Here is a 16,998-nt window from a genome sequence, read left to right as displayed (position 1 = left end):
TGGGGATATGAGGGGGAGTCTGGGGAGATGAGGGGGGAGGCTGGGGATATGAGGGGGAGTCTGGGGAGATGAGGGGAGGCTGGGGATATGAGGGGGAGTCTGGGGAGATGAGGGGGAGGCTGGGGATATGAGGGGAGGTCAGGACTGGGAAGGAATTCTCACACAAGAAGGCTACAAGAGGTGGATGGAAAGGTGAAGTAACTAGGTCTATTGCTTACGGATGGTTAGTAAAGTGAGGGAAGCATGAGTCCCCCTCACATGTGCTGCCTGCTGCCAGAGGGCAGAAGGGAGGGGGGATGGGAGAGGGGGTAACAGGATGGGACAAGGGTGGTAAGCAGGAACAGGATGAACAGCACGGATGCTGGGAAGGGGAGATATTCATGTAGAATATAATGTACCTATTTCAGTTTTCCCAAACTGAAATAGGGAAAACTGCAAGAGTAAAGAGTATAAGCTGGTGGTCAGTGTTGGTGGTGGTCAGTGTTGGTGTTGGTGGTGGTCAGTGTTGGTGGTGGTCAGTGTTGGTGTTGGTGGTGGTCAGTGTTGGTGGTGGTCAGTGTTGGTGTTACTGGTGGTCAGTGTATAGCTGGTATCAGTGGTCTACACATACATTACTGGAGGAGTGGACGATGTAGTCTACACAGGAATGATTATTTGTATGTGGTTCAAGATTCGCTACCTGGAACAAATAGTTGCAAGTAGCACAGGCTATGGCGAGCCCGTAGTGGACTTAGTTGTGGGCGGGTGTAGGGGCGCCGTCTGGGGCCTCCCCGGCCGCTCCTCACGCCGTAATTTATGGAACACTTGACCCAGTAATAACACAAACATTTCCCACCATTATTCCGCGTGAAAGTTTTGCTGAATAATTTTTCAAATATGCAGAAAGGTGGCTACATGTTGTAGCCGGGGGGGGGGGGGGGGCATGGTTAGCCTCATGTCTCCACCTGGCCAGGTAGTCCTCCACCTGGCCAGGTAGTCCCTCCACTTGGCCAGGTAGTCCCTCCACCTGGCCTGGTAGTCCCTCCACCTGGCCTGGTAGTCCCTCCACCTGGCCAGGTAGTCCCTCCACCTGGCCTGGTAGTCCTCCACCTGGCCAGGTAGTCCTCCACCTGGCCAGGTAGTCCTCCACCTGGCCTGGTAGTCCTCCACCTGGCCAGGTAGTCCCTCCACCTGGCCTGGTAGTCCCTCCACCTGGCCTGGTAGTCCCTCCACCTGGCCAGGTAGTCCCTCCATCTGGCCAGGTAGTCCCTCCACCTGGCCAGGTAGTCCCTCCACCTGGCCAGGTAGTCCTCCACCTGGCCAGGTAGTCCTCCACCTGGCCAGGTAGTCCTCCTCCTGGCCAGGTAGTCCCTCCACTTGGCCAGGTAGTCCCTCCACCTGGCCTGGTAGTCCCTCCACCTGGCCAGGTAGTCCCTCCACCTGGCCTGGTAGTCCCTCCACCTGGCCAGGTAGTCCTCCACCTGGCCAGGTAGTCCTCCACCTGGCCAGATAGTCCTCCACATGGCCCTCGAGACGCAGCTCTGGCTGTGTTTATGATGTACAAAATGTGAGGATCAGTTCAGTCCTAGTCAATACTGTTCACGTCCTCCTTATACCCCTCCCTGCTGCCCACCTCTTCCTCCTCATCCCTCTCCACCTCTTCCTTCCTCTGTCCCCTCTCCTTTCCCCTTCCTCTCCCTCTCTCCCCGCCTCCGCCTGCTTCAACAGGTCACGTATCCCACCCCGCTGAGAAAGATAGTTTTGAAATTACATTAAACTTGTCAAACAGCTCAACTCACAGTAGTGGATCAGTTGCAAACTTGTCATCATTGAGAGTGATGGCCACCACTCCAGGCCATGTTGGTGTTGACTCAGCGACACAGGTGCCGGAGGTGTTCATGCCTTGTGGCTGTGTACAGGGCGCCTCACGCCGGAACGCAACTTTGGGGCAGATAAATTCACTGTTAGGCAGATGTTTGGCGAGGGCCTGGGGCCAGATTCCCGAAGCAGTTACGCAAGCACTTACGAAAGTGTACATCTTTCCTCAATCCTTGACGGCATTGGTTACATTTATTAAACAGTTTACAAGCATGAAAACTTGCCATTCAACTGTTGTTATTGTTATAAACGTCCTCCTGGTGCTTCGGGGCTCATTAACTGTTTAATAATTGGAAACAAAGTCGCCAAAGATTGAGAAAAGATTGTACAGGTTCGTAAGTGCTTTCATGAATCTGGCCCCTGGAGTCTCTTGGGCAGGGGAGCGCCGGACCACCCAAGCATATTTTTTTTTTTACATGCAAGCATGCTGATATGTACAATAAAAGGAAACAAATACAACATAGAATAATAGAACAAAATGACAAAGCACAAACTTGCAAAAACATAAAGGAACAAAATTACTAAACACAAAAACGCCGGCCGGAAGGGCCGACCACAAAACAACAATAATTACAAATAAAATACAACAATTAATTTAAACACAGTGGAATACAATACAGAAATAGAACACCAGAACATAATTATACGGAACAAGTCTACCAGCACCTCAAACACACACGGAGAGGCATCAATACAAACGATAATAATAATAATAATAATAATGACAAGAAAAGAAATACAAGTATACAACAAACAAAAAGAAAAGCACAAAGGCAAAGCACGACAAAGAGCATAAACCCAGGCCGGGTCACGCCAGCAGCCTGAAGGACACTCAACACGACACAAACAAGCGCACAAACAGCATCATAAAAACATAGAACCACAAAACATAGCATAAGAACATGACATCCACAACCACACACACACTAACCAAACCCCGGACCGCACAGGAACCGGACACACGCACACACAAGCCACACAAATAAACCCACAACAACAAACCAGAGCATGCAGGAACCGGGAAACAAACCCGCCCCACCCACACACACACACCCGACCCGCACCCCACAACCATGCGCACAAATGGAAACAACCCACAACACACAATACACAAAGGAATCATGAGCGAGGAATACATTTCTCAAAGACAGGAACATACGTCTCCGAAGCCCAAGGATACTTTCGCTTATAGGCCTCCCAAATAAAATATTCCATGTCGGTAAGGGGGCGATCCCCCTGCCGCCTTGGGCCCTTCATAAACTCAGGAACCTCCAGATCAGGCGGAAACGGCCACTCCTTAAGCTCACCGACGCAAATCGCATAACGAGGCTGGGGAGTGCAAACCACGTCCTTCGAGGAAGCAGACGACACAGAAAAAGCGTACGAGGGCTGCCGAGACGGCCGCGTCGCCGTACGACCGCAGGAGACACCGAAGAGACGGGCGGAGACGGAAGAGGCGTCGAGACCACCGCCGATGAAACGGGGAACGAGGAAGGGGTTACAGAACCCCCAGAGTGAGCAGCCTTTTTCAACACCACCTCCAGGCCACCCCGCTCACCACGAACCCCAGCAGGGGGAACCACCCCCACGAAGAACCGGAGTCATCCAACGCAAGCGACACACCCGAAGCAGGATCCGCAGACACCATATCAGAAGTAGAGGCCGAAACACCTGCACCGGCATTTGCAGGCAAATGCACCTCCGCCACCACCGTAGTATGCAACGCAACCGGAGCCACCCCGCCGTTGCCGGCAGATCCACAAGCGTCGAAGTCGCCAACGTCAGCCCATGCAGAAGAAGAACGCCGGGAACGCTTAGGCTCTGGCTGCACATCATCAGACCCAGAGGCTGACTCAGAGACACGTGCAACACAAGCCGGGCGAACCGATGCATGTCGTAGAACGGCAGCATCCTCAACCACATGGGGCACCAGGCCAGGCACAGGAGGAAGCGCCGGATCCACCCCATCACCCAGCACAGTCGGAACAGGCGGCGAGGGTGCAGGGACAGGGTCAGATGCAGCAGAGGAAGAACTGGAAGATGGGGGAATCGAGCAGAAAGCAGTCGGAAGAACCCCAGGGACACCAGCCGGAGCAGGACGATCACCAGGCGATGACACAACCCCCGGAGGAGAGGCGACAATAACAGGGGGCACATCAGGCGGCGCAACAGTCGACACAGAGGGCACATTCGAGGCTGAAGAGACGTCCACATCCACCGAAGCATCCTCCACAGGAAGCAGCGGAAAATCCTCCTCACTGAAGAGGTTTACAGGCACAACGGCAGGCACAGAACAGTCAGTAGCCTGATGGCCCAAGAGGCCACAACGATAACACGTCCGAGGCTGGCGGGCGTAAAACACCCGAACGTTGTATCCCATAAGATGCACAGAGGACTGTATGTCTGCCCAGAGCCGCATGCCCAGGGTGCGAATATTAGTCCTCACACCCTTGAGCGGACTGGAGGATATCATGTGCAACTGCACAATAACTTCGGCGCCAAACCGGCCGAAGTACCGCCGGAGCAGACCCTCCGGAAACTCCAAGGGCACCACACGTACACTGACGTAAGTGAGGGCACCACTCCGATCAGAGAGGGTCACAGTGCCCGCACTATCCGGCAGGGGTAAGGTCCGCTCCTCGTATCGACGGAGAAATTCCCGATACACCAACTCCTCCGTAAATTTCACGATCGCCCGACGCGCTGTCACCAGCTCGACTCCATAAATGTCTATCACAGGGACATGAAACAAATCACACACCAGCGCTATCTCCGGGTACCCAGCACGTCCGGAAAATTCGAGGCCCACAGACTGAGCCCGCACTACAGGGGGAAGAGGGACCCCCATCTTGAACTCCATGTGTCAGCACAGGCGGGCAGACACACACACGCCCCCAACCGGCCAAACTGGCAAACAACCACCAACTGCCGGAGAGCTCAGGGAACACGTCCACTCCCCCACCCGAGCATATTGTGCATATATAGGCATATCGACTTGAGAATGGTCCAGGACGGACCGAAACGTCGTCGTCCCTTCAATTTCTAGTGTGTGGTCTGGTCAACATACTTCAGCCACGTTATTGTGACTCATCGCCTGCATAGGCATAGGTTAGGTTAGGTGTTTAGGTTCTGTTGGCGATTATTTGTATTTGTAGTACGTGGGTGAAGCATTTACAGCGGAAGTGTTTGGACGTCAGCAGTTGTGAGTCGTGTGTAAACCGTTTTTCATTCATAAACAGCTGGGGTTTGGCGGGTGGATGGAATCACTTTTGGGTCTTTGTTTGGAGGACGGGCTGCGTTGTAGTCTCTACCCAGTGGACCAGGACCCTAGGGTCTCGCTGGCAAACGCGTGCCCACCTTGGCACCTAACTAAACCTAATTTAGGGCTAACTATCCACCAAATTCTAAATATATAATAATGAATATATATCATTTTGAATACACAGTACGTTATAACTGTGCATGAATATTTGGCATCGGCGGCAGCTCTGAGGAGGATAGTGTGAGCACGTATTGTTCCTTCATAAGCTGGGCGTCTGGTGCCAAGCCCAACTAGCAACTTGAGACTGTTAAGCAAGTCCCAGCTGTGTCTGGGTACAAGTGACAGGATGAACAACCCAGCGGGTTTTCTTCCTTTTGGAGAGTGTTGTACATGCTGCTATGGCGGTGTGTCCACTCACAGGATGAGTGGCGCTGTCCAATACTGTCACTATGGCGGTGTGTCCACTCACAGGATGAGTGGCGCTGCCCAATACTGTCACTATGGCGGTGTGTCCACTCACAAGATGAGTGGCGCTGCCCAATACTGTCACTATGGCGGTGTGTCCACTCACAGGATGAGTGGTGCTGCCCAATACTGTCACTATGGCGGTGTGTCCACTCACAGGATGAGTGGCGCTGCCCAATACTGTCACTATGGCGGTGTGTCCACTCACAGGATGAGTGGTGCTGCCCAATACTGTCACTATGGCGGTGTGTCCACTCACAGGATGAGTGGCGCTGCCCAATACTGTCACTATGGCGGTGTGTCCACTCACAGGATGAGTGGCGCTGCCCAATACTGTCACTATGGCGGTGTGTCCACTCACAAGATGAGTGGCGCTGCCCAATACTGTCACTATGGCGGTGTGTCCACTCACGGGATGAGTGGCGCCACTCATCCTGTGAGTGGACACACCGCCATAGCAGCATGTACAACACTCCCCAATAGGAAGAAAACCCGCTGGGTTGTTCCTCTGGCCCTCTCTCCACTGGTAACGTAGAGTGGGTGCCACTGGTAACGTAGGGTGGGTGCCACTGGTAACGTAGGGTGGGTGCCACTGGTAACGTGGGGTGGGTGAGGTGAGAGCAGGGATAACAAGGCTGGCAGTGTACAGATGCGTCAACTGGCAATTACAAGAGGCTCCAATTACTGGCACACACACAGAGAGCAGGTGGCCGAGGGCTGTGTGTTTGTCTCTCTCACACTTGTCCCAGGCTTTTTGTTGGTGTATTGGGGGGGGGGCGCTCAGGCACGGAGTACTGCAACCACCACCCACCACCACCACAACAACCACCACCACCACAACAACCACCACCACCACAACAACCACCACCACCACAACAACCACCACCACCACAACAACCACCACCACCACAACAACCACCACCCACCACCACCACAACAACCACCACCACCACAACAACCACCACCACCACAACAACCACCACCACCACAACAACCACCACCACCACAACAACCACCACCACCACAACAACCACCACCACCACAACAACCACCAGCCACCACCACCACAACAACCACCACCACCACCACAACAACCACCAGCCACCACCACCACAACAACCACCAGCCACCACCACCACAACAACCACCACCACCACCACAACAACCACCACCACCACAACAACCACCAGCACCACAACAACCACCACCACCACAACAACCACCACCACCACAACAACCACCACCACCACAACAACCACCACCACCACCACCACCACCACCACCACCACCACAACAACCACCACCACCACAACAACCACCACCACCACAACAACCACCACCACCACAACAACCACCACCACCACAACAACCACCACCACCACAACAACCACCACCCACCACCACCACAACAACCACCACCACCACAACAACCACCACCACCACAACAACCACCACCACCACAACAACCACCACCACCACAACAACCACCACCACCACAACAACCACCACCACCACAACAACCACCACCACCACAACAACCACCACCCACCACCACCACAACAACCACCACCACCACAACAACCACCACCACAACAACCACCACCACCACAACAACCACCACCACCACCACAACAACCACCACCACCACAACAACCACCACCACAACAACCACCACCACCACCACAACAACCACCCACCACCACCACAACAACCACCACCACCACAACAACCACCACCACCACAACAACCACCACCACCACAACAACCACCACCACCACAACCACCACCACAACAACAACCACCACCACCACAACAACCACCACCACCACAACAACCACCACCACCACAACAACAACCACCACCACAACAACCACCACCCACCACCACCACAACAACCACCACCCACCACCACCACCACAACCACCACCACAACAACCACCACCACCACAACAACAACCACCACCACAACAACCACCACCCACCACCACCACAACAACCACCACCCACCACCACCACCACAACCACCACCCACCACCACCACCACCACCACCACAACCACCACAACAACCACCACCACCACCACAACAACCACCACCCACCACCACCACAACAACCACCACCCACCACCACCACCACCACCACCACCACCACCACAACCACCACCACAACAACCACCACCACCACAACAACCACCACCACCACAACAACAACCACCACCACCACAACAACAACCACCACCACCACAACAACCACCACCACCACAACAACCACCACCCACCACCACCACCACAACCACCACCACAACAACCACCACCACCACAACAACCACCACCACCACAACCACCACCACCACAACAACCACCACCACCACCACAACCACCACCCACCACCACCACCACAACCACCACCACAACAACCACCACCACCACCACAACCACCACCACCACAACCACCACCCACCACCACCACCACCACCACAACAACCACCACCACCACCACAACCACCACCACAACAACCATCACCACCACAACAACCACCACCACCACCACAACCACCACCACAACAACCACCACCACCACAACAACCACCACCACCACCACAACAACCACCACCCACCACCACCACCACAACCACCACCACAACAACCACCACCACCACCACAACCACCACCACAACAACCATCACCACAACAACCACCACCACCACCACAACCACCACCACAACAACCACCACCACCACAACAACCACCACCACCACAACAACCACCACCACCACAACAACCACCACCACCACAACAACCACCACCACCACAACCACCACAACCACCACCACCACCACAACCACCACCACCACAACAACCACCACCACAACAACAACCACCACCACAACAACCACCACCACCACAACAACCACCACAACCACCACCACCACCACCACCACAACAACCACCACAACCACCACCACAACCACCACCACAACCACCACCACAACCACCACCACAACCACACTGTGCTATATAAAGACAAATTAAACCGCCATTCAGTTTTGGTGATAGTAAAGAAAAGTGTTGTGTTGTACCATAATGATCCACCAGCCTGTGTGTGCTGGCATCTTGTCACTACGCTCTCTCCCTCGCTCTTAGGATAATTAGTCCCTCACATTCATGATAATCCACTCTCACCCTCATGATAATCCCCTCTCACCCTCATGATAATCCACTCTCACCTTCATGATAATCCACTCTCACCCTCATGATAATCCCCCCTCTCACCCTCATGATAATCCACTCTCACCCTCTAATAATCCCCCTCTCACCCTCATGATAATCCCCCTCTCACCCTCATGATAATCCCCCTCTCACCCTTATGATAATCCCCCTCTCACCCTCATGATAATCCCCTCTCACCCTCATGATAATCCCCCTCTCACCCTCATGATAATCCCCTCTCACCCTCATTATAATCCCCCTCTCACCCTTATGATAATCCCCCCTCTCACCCTCATGATAATCCCCCTCTCACCCTCATGATAATCCCCTCTCACCCTCATGATAATCCCCCTCTCACCCTCATGATAATCCCCCTCTCACCCTCATGATAATCCCCCTCTCACCCTCATGATAATCCCCTCTCACCCTCATTATAATCCCCCTCTCACCCTTATGATAATCCCCCCTCTCACCCTCATGATAATCCCCCTCTCACCCTCATGATAATCCCCCTCTCACCCTCATGATACTCCCCTCTCACCCTCATGGTAATCCCCTCTCACCCTCATGATAATCCCCCTCTCACCCTCATGATAATCCCCTCTCACCCTCATGATAATCCCCTCTCACCCTCATGATAATCCCCTCTCACCCTCATCATAATCCCCCCTCACCCTCATGATAATCCCCCTCTCATCCTTATGATAATCCCCCCTCTCACCCTCATGATAATCCCCCTCTCACCCTCATGATAATCCCCTCTCACCCTCATTATAATCCCCCTCTCACCCTCATGATAATCCCCTCTTACCCTCATGATAATCCCCCCTCTCACCCTCATGATGATCCCCTCTCACCCTCATGATAATCCCCCTCTCACCCTCATGATAATCCCCTCTCACCCTCATGATAATCCCCATTTCACCCCTCATGATAATCCCCTCTCACCCTCATGATAATCCCCTCTCACCTTCATGATAATCCCCCTCTCACCCTCATGATAATCCCCCTCTCACCCTCATGATAATCCCCCTCTCACCCTCATGATAATCCCCCTCTCACCCTTATGATAATCCCCCTCTCACCCTCATGATAATCCCCTCTCACCTTCATGATAATCCCCCCTCTCACCCTCATGATAATTCCCCTCTCACCCTCATGATAATCCCCCTCTCACCCTCATTATAATCCCCTCTCACCCTCATGATTATCCCCCTCTCACCCTCATGATAATCCCCTCTCCCCCGGGTAATACCCCCCTCTCCCCCGGGTAATAACCCCCTCTCCCCCCGGGTAATAACCCCCTCTCCCCCCCGGGTAATAACCCCCTCTCCCCCCGGGTAATACCCCCTTCTCCCCCCGGGTAATACCCCCTTCTCCCCCCGGGTAATACCCCCTTCTCCCCCCCCGGGTAATACCCCAAACTCCCCCCGGGTAATATCCCTCTCTCCCCCAGGGTAATACCCCCCTCTCCCCCAGGGTAATACCCCCCTCTCCCCCCGGGTAATACCCCCCTCTCCCCCCGGGTAATACCCCCTCTCCCCCCGGGTAATACCCCCTTCTCCCCCCCGGGTAATACTCACTCTCCCCCCGGGTAATACCCCCCTCTCTCCCCGGGTAATACCCCCTCTCCCCCCGGGTAATACCCCCCTCTCCCCCCGGGTAATAACCCCCTCTCCCCCCCCGGGTAATACCCCCCTCTCCCCCTTGGTAATACCCCCTCTCCCCCCCGGGTAATACCCCCTCTCCCCCCGGGTAATACCCCCTCTCCCCCGGGTAATACCCCCTCTCCCCCCGGGTAATAACCCCCTCTCCCCCCGGGTAATAACCCCCTCTCCCCCCCGGGTAATAACCCCCTCTCCCCCCGGGTAATACCCCCTTCTCCCCCCGGGTAATACCCCCTTCTCCCCCCCCGGGTAATACCCCCCTCTCCCCCCGGGTAATAACCCCCTCTCCCCCCGGGTAATACCCCCCTCTCCCCCCGGGTAATACCCCCTCTCCCCCCGGGTAATACCCCCTTCTCCCCCCGGGTAATAACCCCCTCTCCCCCCGGGTAATACTCACTCTCCCCCCGGGTAATACCCCCTCTCTCCCCCCCGGGTAATACCCCCTCTCTCCCCCCGGGTAATACTCACTCTCCCCCCGGGTAATAACCCCCTCTCCCCCCCGGGTAATACCCCCCTCTCCCCCTTGGTAATACCCCCTCTCCCCCCGGGTAATACCCCCCTCTCCCCCCGGGTAATACCCCCTCTCCCCCCCGGGTAATAATCCCTCTCCCCCCGGGTAATACCCCCTCTCCCCCTGGATAATACCCCCCTCTCCCCCCGGGTAATACCCCCATCTCCCCCCGGGTAATACCCCCCTCTTCCCCCGGGTAATACCCCGTCTCCCCCCGGGTAATACCCCGTCTCCCCCCGGGTAATACCCCCCTCTCCCCCCGGGTAATACCCCCTCTCCCCCCGGGTAATAATCCCTCTCCCCCCGGGTAATACCCCTCTCCCCCTGGATAATACCCCCCTCTCTCCCCCCGGGTAATACCCCTTCTCTCCCCCCGGGTAATACCCCCCTCTTCCCCCGGGTAATACCCCCTCTTCCCCCGGGTAATGCCCCCTCTTCCCCCGGGTAATACCCCCTCTTCCCCCCGGGTAATCCCCCCTCCTCCCCCCGGGTAATACCCCCTCTCTCCACCTGGGTAATACCCCCGCCTCTCCCCCCGGGTAATACCCCCTCTCCCCCCCGGGTAATACCCCCTCTCCCCCGGGGTAAGACCCCCCTCTCCCCCCGGATAATACCCCACTCTCCCCCCGGGTAATACCCCCTCTCCTCCCGCGGGTAATACCACCCTCTCCTCCCCCGGGTAATACCCCCCTCTCCTCCCCCGGGTAATACCACCTCTCCTCCCCCTGGTAATACCTCCCTCTCCCCCCGGGTAATACCCCCCTCTCCCCCCGGGTAATACCCCCTCTCTCCCCCCGGGTTATACCCTTTCTTTCCTCCCCGGGTAATACCCCCGTCTCCCCCCGGGTAATACCCCCGTCTCCCCCCGGGTAATACCCCCCTCTCCCCCCGGGTAATACCCCCGTCTCCCCCCGGGTAATACCCCACTCTCCCCCCGGGTAATACCCCCCTCTCCCCCCGGGTAATACCCCCTCTCTGTGGACACCCAATCTGACTACCTGTCCCCCCCCCCCAGCTTAACCCCCTCCTTGCTTCCCCTACGTCTCGCCTCCTCCTAATCCTCCTAACACTGAAGGAAGGATGACACCAGGAAGAGAGAGAGAATCATTCTTGTCTATAATTCCCTCCTCAGTTCCCCCTTCCCCCATTCCCCCCATTACCCCAGCAGGAGCAGGAGGAGGAGGAGGAGGAGGGTGGGTGAGAGAGAGAGAGACTGACAGGAAGTGCCTCTCCTCAGGGCATCACGCTCAAGATGAACGAGGAGGGACGGTGCATCGTGGCGCGTATCATGCACGGCGGCATGATCCACCGCCAGGCCACGCTACACGTCGGCGACGAGATCCGCGAGATTAACGGCGTCCCCGTCGCCAACCAGAGCGTCGACATTCTCCAGAAGATGCTGGTGAGGGTGCATTCCCCTAGCCACCCCGGCAGGGGCAGCTAGGGATGAGTGGGTCCTGGTGCTGAGTGAGGGGTGAGTGGGTCCTGGGGCTGAGTGGGTCCTGGTGCTGAGTGAGGGGTGAGTGGGTCCTGGGGCTGAGTGAGGGGTGAGTGGGTCCTGGGGCTGAGTGGGTCCTGGTGCTGAGTGAGGGGTGAGTGGGTCCTGGAGCTGAGTGAGGGGTGAGTGGGTCCTGGGGCTGAGTGGGTCCTGGTGCTGAGTGAGGGGTGAGTGGGTCCTGGAGCTGAGTGAGGGATGAGTGGGTCCTGGTGCTGAGTGAGGGATGAGTGGGTCCTGGTGCTGAGTGAGGGGTGAGTGGGTCCTGGTGCTGAATGAGGGGTGAGTGGGTCCTGGTGCTGAGTGAGGGGTGAGTGGGTCCTGGGGCTGAGTGAGGGATGAGTGGGTCCTGGTGCTGAGTGAGGGGTGAGTGGGTCCTGGTGCTGAGTGAGGGGTGAGTGGGTCCTGGTGCTGAGTGAGGGGTGAGTGGGTCCTGGGGCTGAGTGAGGGATGAGTGGGTCCTGGTGCTGAGTGAGGGGTGAGTGGGTCCTGGTGCTGAGTGAGGGGTGAGTGGGTCCTGGTGCTGAGTGAGGGGTGAGTGGGTCCTGGTGCTGAGTGAGGGGTGAGTGGGTCCTGGGGTTGAGTGAGAGTTGAGTTGGTCCTGGGGCTGAGTGAGGGGTGAGTGGGTCCTGGGGCTGAGTGAGAGGTGAGTGGGTCCAGGTGCTGAGTGAGGGGTGAGTGGGTCCTGGTGCTGAGTGAGGGGTGAGTGGGTCCTGGAGCTGAGTGAGGGATGAGTGGGTCCTGGGGCTGAGTGAGGGGTGAGTGGGTCCTGGTGCTGAGTGAGGGGTGAGTGGGTCCTGGAGCTGAGTGAGGGATGAGTGGGTCCTGGGGCTGAGTGAGGGGTGAGTGGGTCCTGGTGCTGAGTGAGGGGTGAGTGGGTCCTGGTGCTGACTGGGTCCTGGGGCTGAGTGAGAGGTGAGTGGGTCCTGAGGCTGAGTGAAGGGTGAGTGGGTCCTGAGGCTGAGTGAGGGGTGAGTGGGTCCTGAGGCTGAGTGAGGGGTGAGTGGGTCCTGAGGCTGAGTGAGGGGTGAGTGGGTCCTGAGGCTGAGTGAAGGGTGAGTGGGTCCTGAGGCTGAGTGAGGGGTGAGTGGGTCCTGAGGCTGAGTGAGGGGTGAGTGGGTCCTGAGGCTGAGTGAGGGGTGAGTGGGTCCTGAGGCTGAGTGAAGGGTGAGTGGGTCCTGAGGCTGAGTGAGGGGTGAGTGGGTCCTGAGGCTGAGTGAGGGGTGAGTGGGTTATGTTGCTGAGTGAAGGGTGAGTGGGTCCTGTTGCAGAGTTAAGGGTGAGTGGGTGGTGGTGCTGAGTGAGGAATCTGGCAACATACGTTGAATAAATGTTCACTCAAGAGTGAGTATACACTCTGTGTATAACGTCGAACTTCAAGAAAAAATGTGTATGACCAAAAGATGTTATTTCAGTGCTCCAATGTTTGAATAGATGAGTGAATGTATTCTAATATACAAATGTTCTAACCACAATGTAGATAATTTATTCTGACCAGTATAAATATACACTAAAACATGCCACTATGTAAATATAAACATTAAAACACCTGTTTTGCAACTGTAAATAAACATAATACTAACAATAACAGATCCAAAGAACACAAACTGTAAATATTGAAACATTAAAAGAATTACGACTTAACTTTTAATACCCGCCTTGAGGGGCACTTAATCCTTAACTGCCTCAAGGGGCAACTAATCTATAACAGTTTTGAGAGGTAGTTAATGCATACTACCGTTAAGGCTGAATTGAGATTGTAAATGAGTGATAGAGTGACTGAGAGGGAGATAAGGATGTAGCAGTGTACTAGTTCTTGACAGAGAGAGGGGGAGCGCTGCCCCCTTTTCTTCCCTGGCTACTAATAGAGCATTATAACAGCTTCAGGTAACACTCTGTACTCAGCTTAACTGTTGAGCACAGAGAGAGAGAGAGAGAGAGAGAGAGAGAGAGAGAGAGAGAGAGAGAGAGAGAGAGAGAGAGAGAGAGAGAGAGAGAGAGAGAGAGAGAGAGAGAGAAAGTGTTTGACTGTACTGTGAGCCAGTGAGGCCAGTAGTGCCCAGATGAGGTATTTGATTTGCCTAATCTCCAATCCAGTTACAACACGAGTAGCCAACTGGTGGTGGTGATGACTGGAGGGAGGCAGATGGGGACAATTGGTTCCTTGTTGGTGATGACAGTCTACATGGTGACCTGGTCTCGTGTGTGGTGAACACACTACAACGAGGTGATGTGATGAACAGTTCAACTAGCTGGTCACACTCTATAGAGAGCTGATGAGATCAGCTCTGACGAGTATGATGAGATCAGCTCAGGCGAGTGTGATGAGATCAGCTCTGACGAGTGTGATGACTTGTTCCGCTCAGCCATCGTCCCAAGCGTGATATACACACGGCTGGTCTCATATTAAGCTGCACCATTAAGGGTGACAATAGGCAAGTATAAGATAGAAGATGCAGCAGTAAGCGTATGCCAGCCATGTTGGACGTGCGGTTCATAAGTGACTAGGTAAGGTCAGGAGAACGCACCACGCCATTATCACTACACACCATCTGAATGGGAGAGGAAAGAACTAATTGAACACTGTTCTGCTACTTGGACTATCGGGGATCGAACCCCGACCCGTTAATAGTGACCTGAGAGCCATGGTTGACGTAGCTATGCAGAGCTACGTAAAGCAGTCTTCAGTACACGGTATAATAGGCTCTTTTGTAAGACAATAGGAGCCGGTCGGCCGAACGGACAGCACATTGGGCTTGTGATCCTGTGGTCCCGGGTTCGATCCCGGGCGCCGGCGAGAAACAATGGGCAGAGTTTCTTTCACCCTATGCCTCCTGTTACCTAACAGTAAAATAGGTACCTGGGTGTTAGTCAGCTGTCACGGGCTGCTTCCTGGGGTTGGAGGCCTGGTCGAGGACCGGGCCGCGGGAACACTAAAGCCCCGAAATCATCTCAAAATAACCTCAAGAACCTAATAACCTGCTCCTGTTTACTGCATGCCTGGGCTGGGAGGCAGTATGGTGTGTAGGGTGGTCGTCCTATGGTGCCCTGGGGACCACAGCCGCTAATATATGATGTTCACTTGGATGGTTCGTTAGCCTCCGTGAGCACCATGGTCCATGTATATGGCTAGCGAGTGGCCATGGTTGGAGGCAGTGCTGGCAGCTACTGCCATGCGAGCCACACACATGGCAATAACTGAGACTAATTCACTCTTAAACGCGCACAGTGTTCCGTGGTGTACCTCGTGAAGGTGGCTGCTACTTCACCACACGCTGAAAAATACAACTTTCCATTTATGACCAAAAGCAAATTCGTTCACTTTGAACCGTTTAGATCTGGTTGGGCCTCACATGTGACTGGTTATGGTGTGATCTTGACACCCTCGTGTTAGAGATGGTAATCTTGATGTTCCGCAGTGAGGAGGAGTTAGGGGGGAGACACCAGGGGTGCTTGCCCCCTGTGACGCCCAGCCCGGCGTCACCCGCCACCTTAACCGACCTCCACACCAACCTTCCTCTTGGTCCTCACATGCAGGGAAAATAACCGCTATATACAGTCAAGAAAACACAAAGGCTGCTACGTGGCGTGTGGCTCAATAAACAGCATCTCCGCGCTGCTGTCACGACGAGAGACGCCCGTGTAAAGTGGCTCCCAGTGTGTTAGTGGGCGGGAGATATTGGTTCCCGTGGAGACTGAGAATGCAAGGAGGAGGAGGAGGTTGGCGGTAGAGGCAATTGCCCCGCCTACATAATGGTCCCAGTGCTGCCTCACCGTCGCTCTACCAGCCACTCACCGTCGCTCTACCAGCCACTCACCACCACCACCAGCCTATGTCACCCCGTACAGTTATATATGCTTCTCTTGCCTAAGGCCATGAGGTAATCTCTTTTGTTTTTTGTTCAGGGAGATAATCCGAGACATTTGTTTACATAGAGTGGGTTTGTTGGAGTGGGTTTGTGCTTGAGAGTTGAATGTGTTGACAATGATTTGGGTACACAGTTCAGCAGTTATTTTATAAGGTGGGTGTTGGAAAAATTGTTGAACAATTTTGTTTCAGACGAAAAGTGTGTATGGTGTATTTTGTTATACATGTTATGTGTTTATGATGTATTTTTTTTGCACAAGTAACGTTTTTCGATGTACCTATTTAGCAATGTGTATAATATTTATAACTAGTTTTGTGAGAAGTGGACACGTCCAGGACGGGATTTTCCTAATCATCAGTTAGGTAAATGTTGTTAATGCTACAACCTGTGTTGTTTGTTCACAGGAGCAGAGGGGGAAATTATGACAGTCTAAACCTCTTGAAGTTCTGTTCAGTGTTCCATGTGTTGTACTCCCCTGATTGTGTTGTTCCCTGACACATCTTGATGTAAACCCGAGTACCTGTGACACCTGTGTGCACCTGTGCGTCTGGGAGAGACACCAGTAGCGCTTAAATCAGCAGATATAGGTCCTGGAGGGGGGTAGAAATAGCCTAAGCTACTCTATCCCTTTGAGAATCCCTTTGAGATGTATTTATTGTTTAT

General features: G+C 54.6%; 2 protein-coding genes across 8 annotated transcripts in view; one reads left to right on the top strand and one right to left on the bottom strand.

Moving 5' to 3' along the window:
• LOC123747016 (uncharacterized) overlaps positions 1-16,998 on the bottom strand; it is a 135,852-nt gene that overhangs the window by 3,853 nt on the left and 115,001 nt on the right. The window contains exon 3 of the mRNA XM_069317362.1: positions 1,779-1,920. Coding sequence (XP_069173463.1) covers positions 1,779-1,809 — 31 coding nt within the window. The 5' untranslated portion in view covers positions 1,810-1,920. The remainder of the gene's footprint in view (positions 1-1,778; positions 1,921-16,998) is intronic.
• CASK (peripheral plasma membrane protein CASK) overlaps positions 1-16,998 on the top strand; it is a 942,297-nt gene that overhangs the window by 844,942 nt on the left and 80,357 nt on the right. For all 7 annotated transcript variants that reach the window (XM_069317358.1, XM_069317359.1, XM_045728953.2 and 4 more), the window contains one exon: positions 12,209-12,373. In XM_069317358.1, coding sequence (XP_069173459.1) covers positions 12,209-12,373 — 165 coding nt within the window. The remainder of the gene's footprint in view (positions 1-12,208; positions 12,374-16,998) is intronic.

The sequence above is a fragment of the Procambarus clarkii genome, chromosome 87, assembly GCF_040958095.1.
Source record: "Procambarus clarkii isolate CNS0578487 chromosome 87, FALCON_Pclarkii_2.0, whole genome shotgun sequence".
Classification (NCBI taxonomy): domain Eukaryota; kingdom Metazoa; phylum Arthropoda; class Malacostraca; order Decapoda; family Cambaridae; genus Procambarus; species Procambarus clarkii.
The sequence above is the reverse complement of the archived record's forward strand: the minus strand, read 5'-3'. Positions and strand labels throughout refer to the sequence as shown.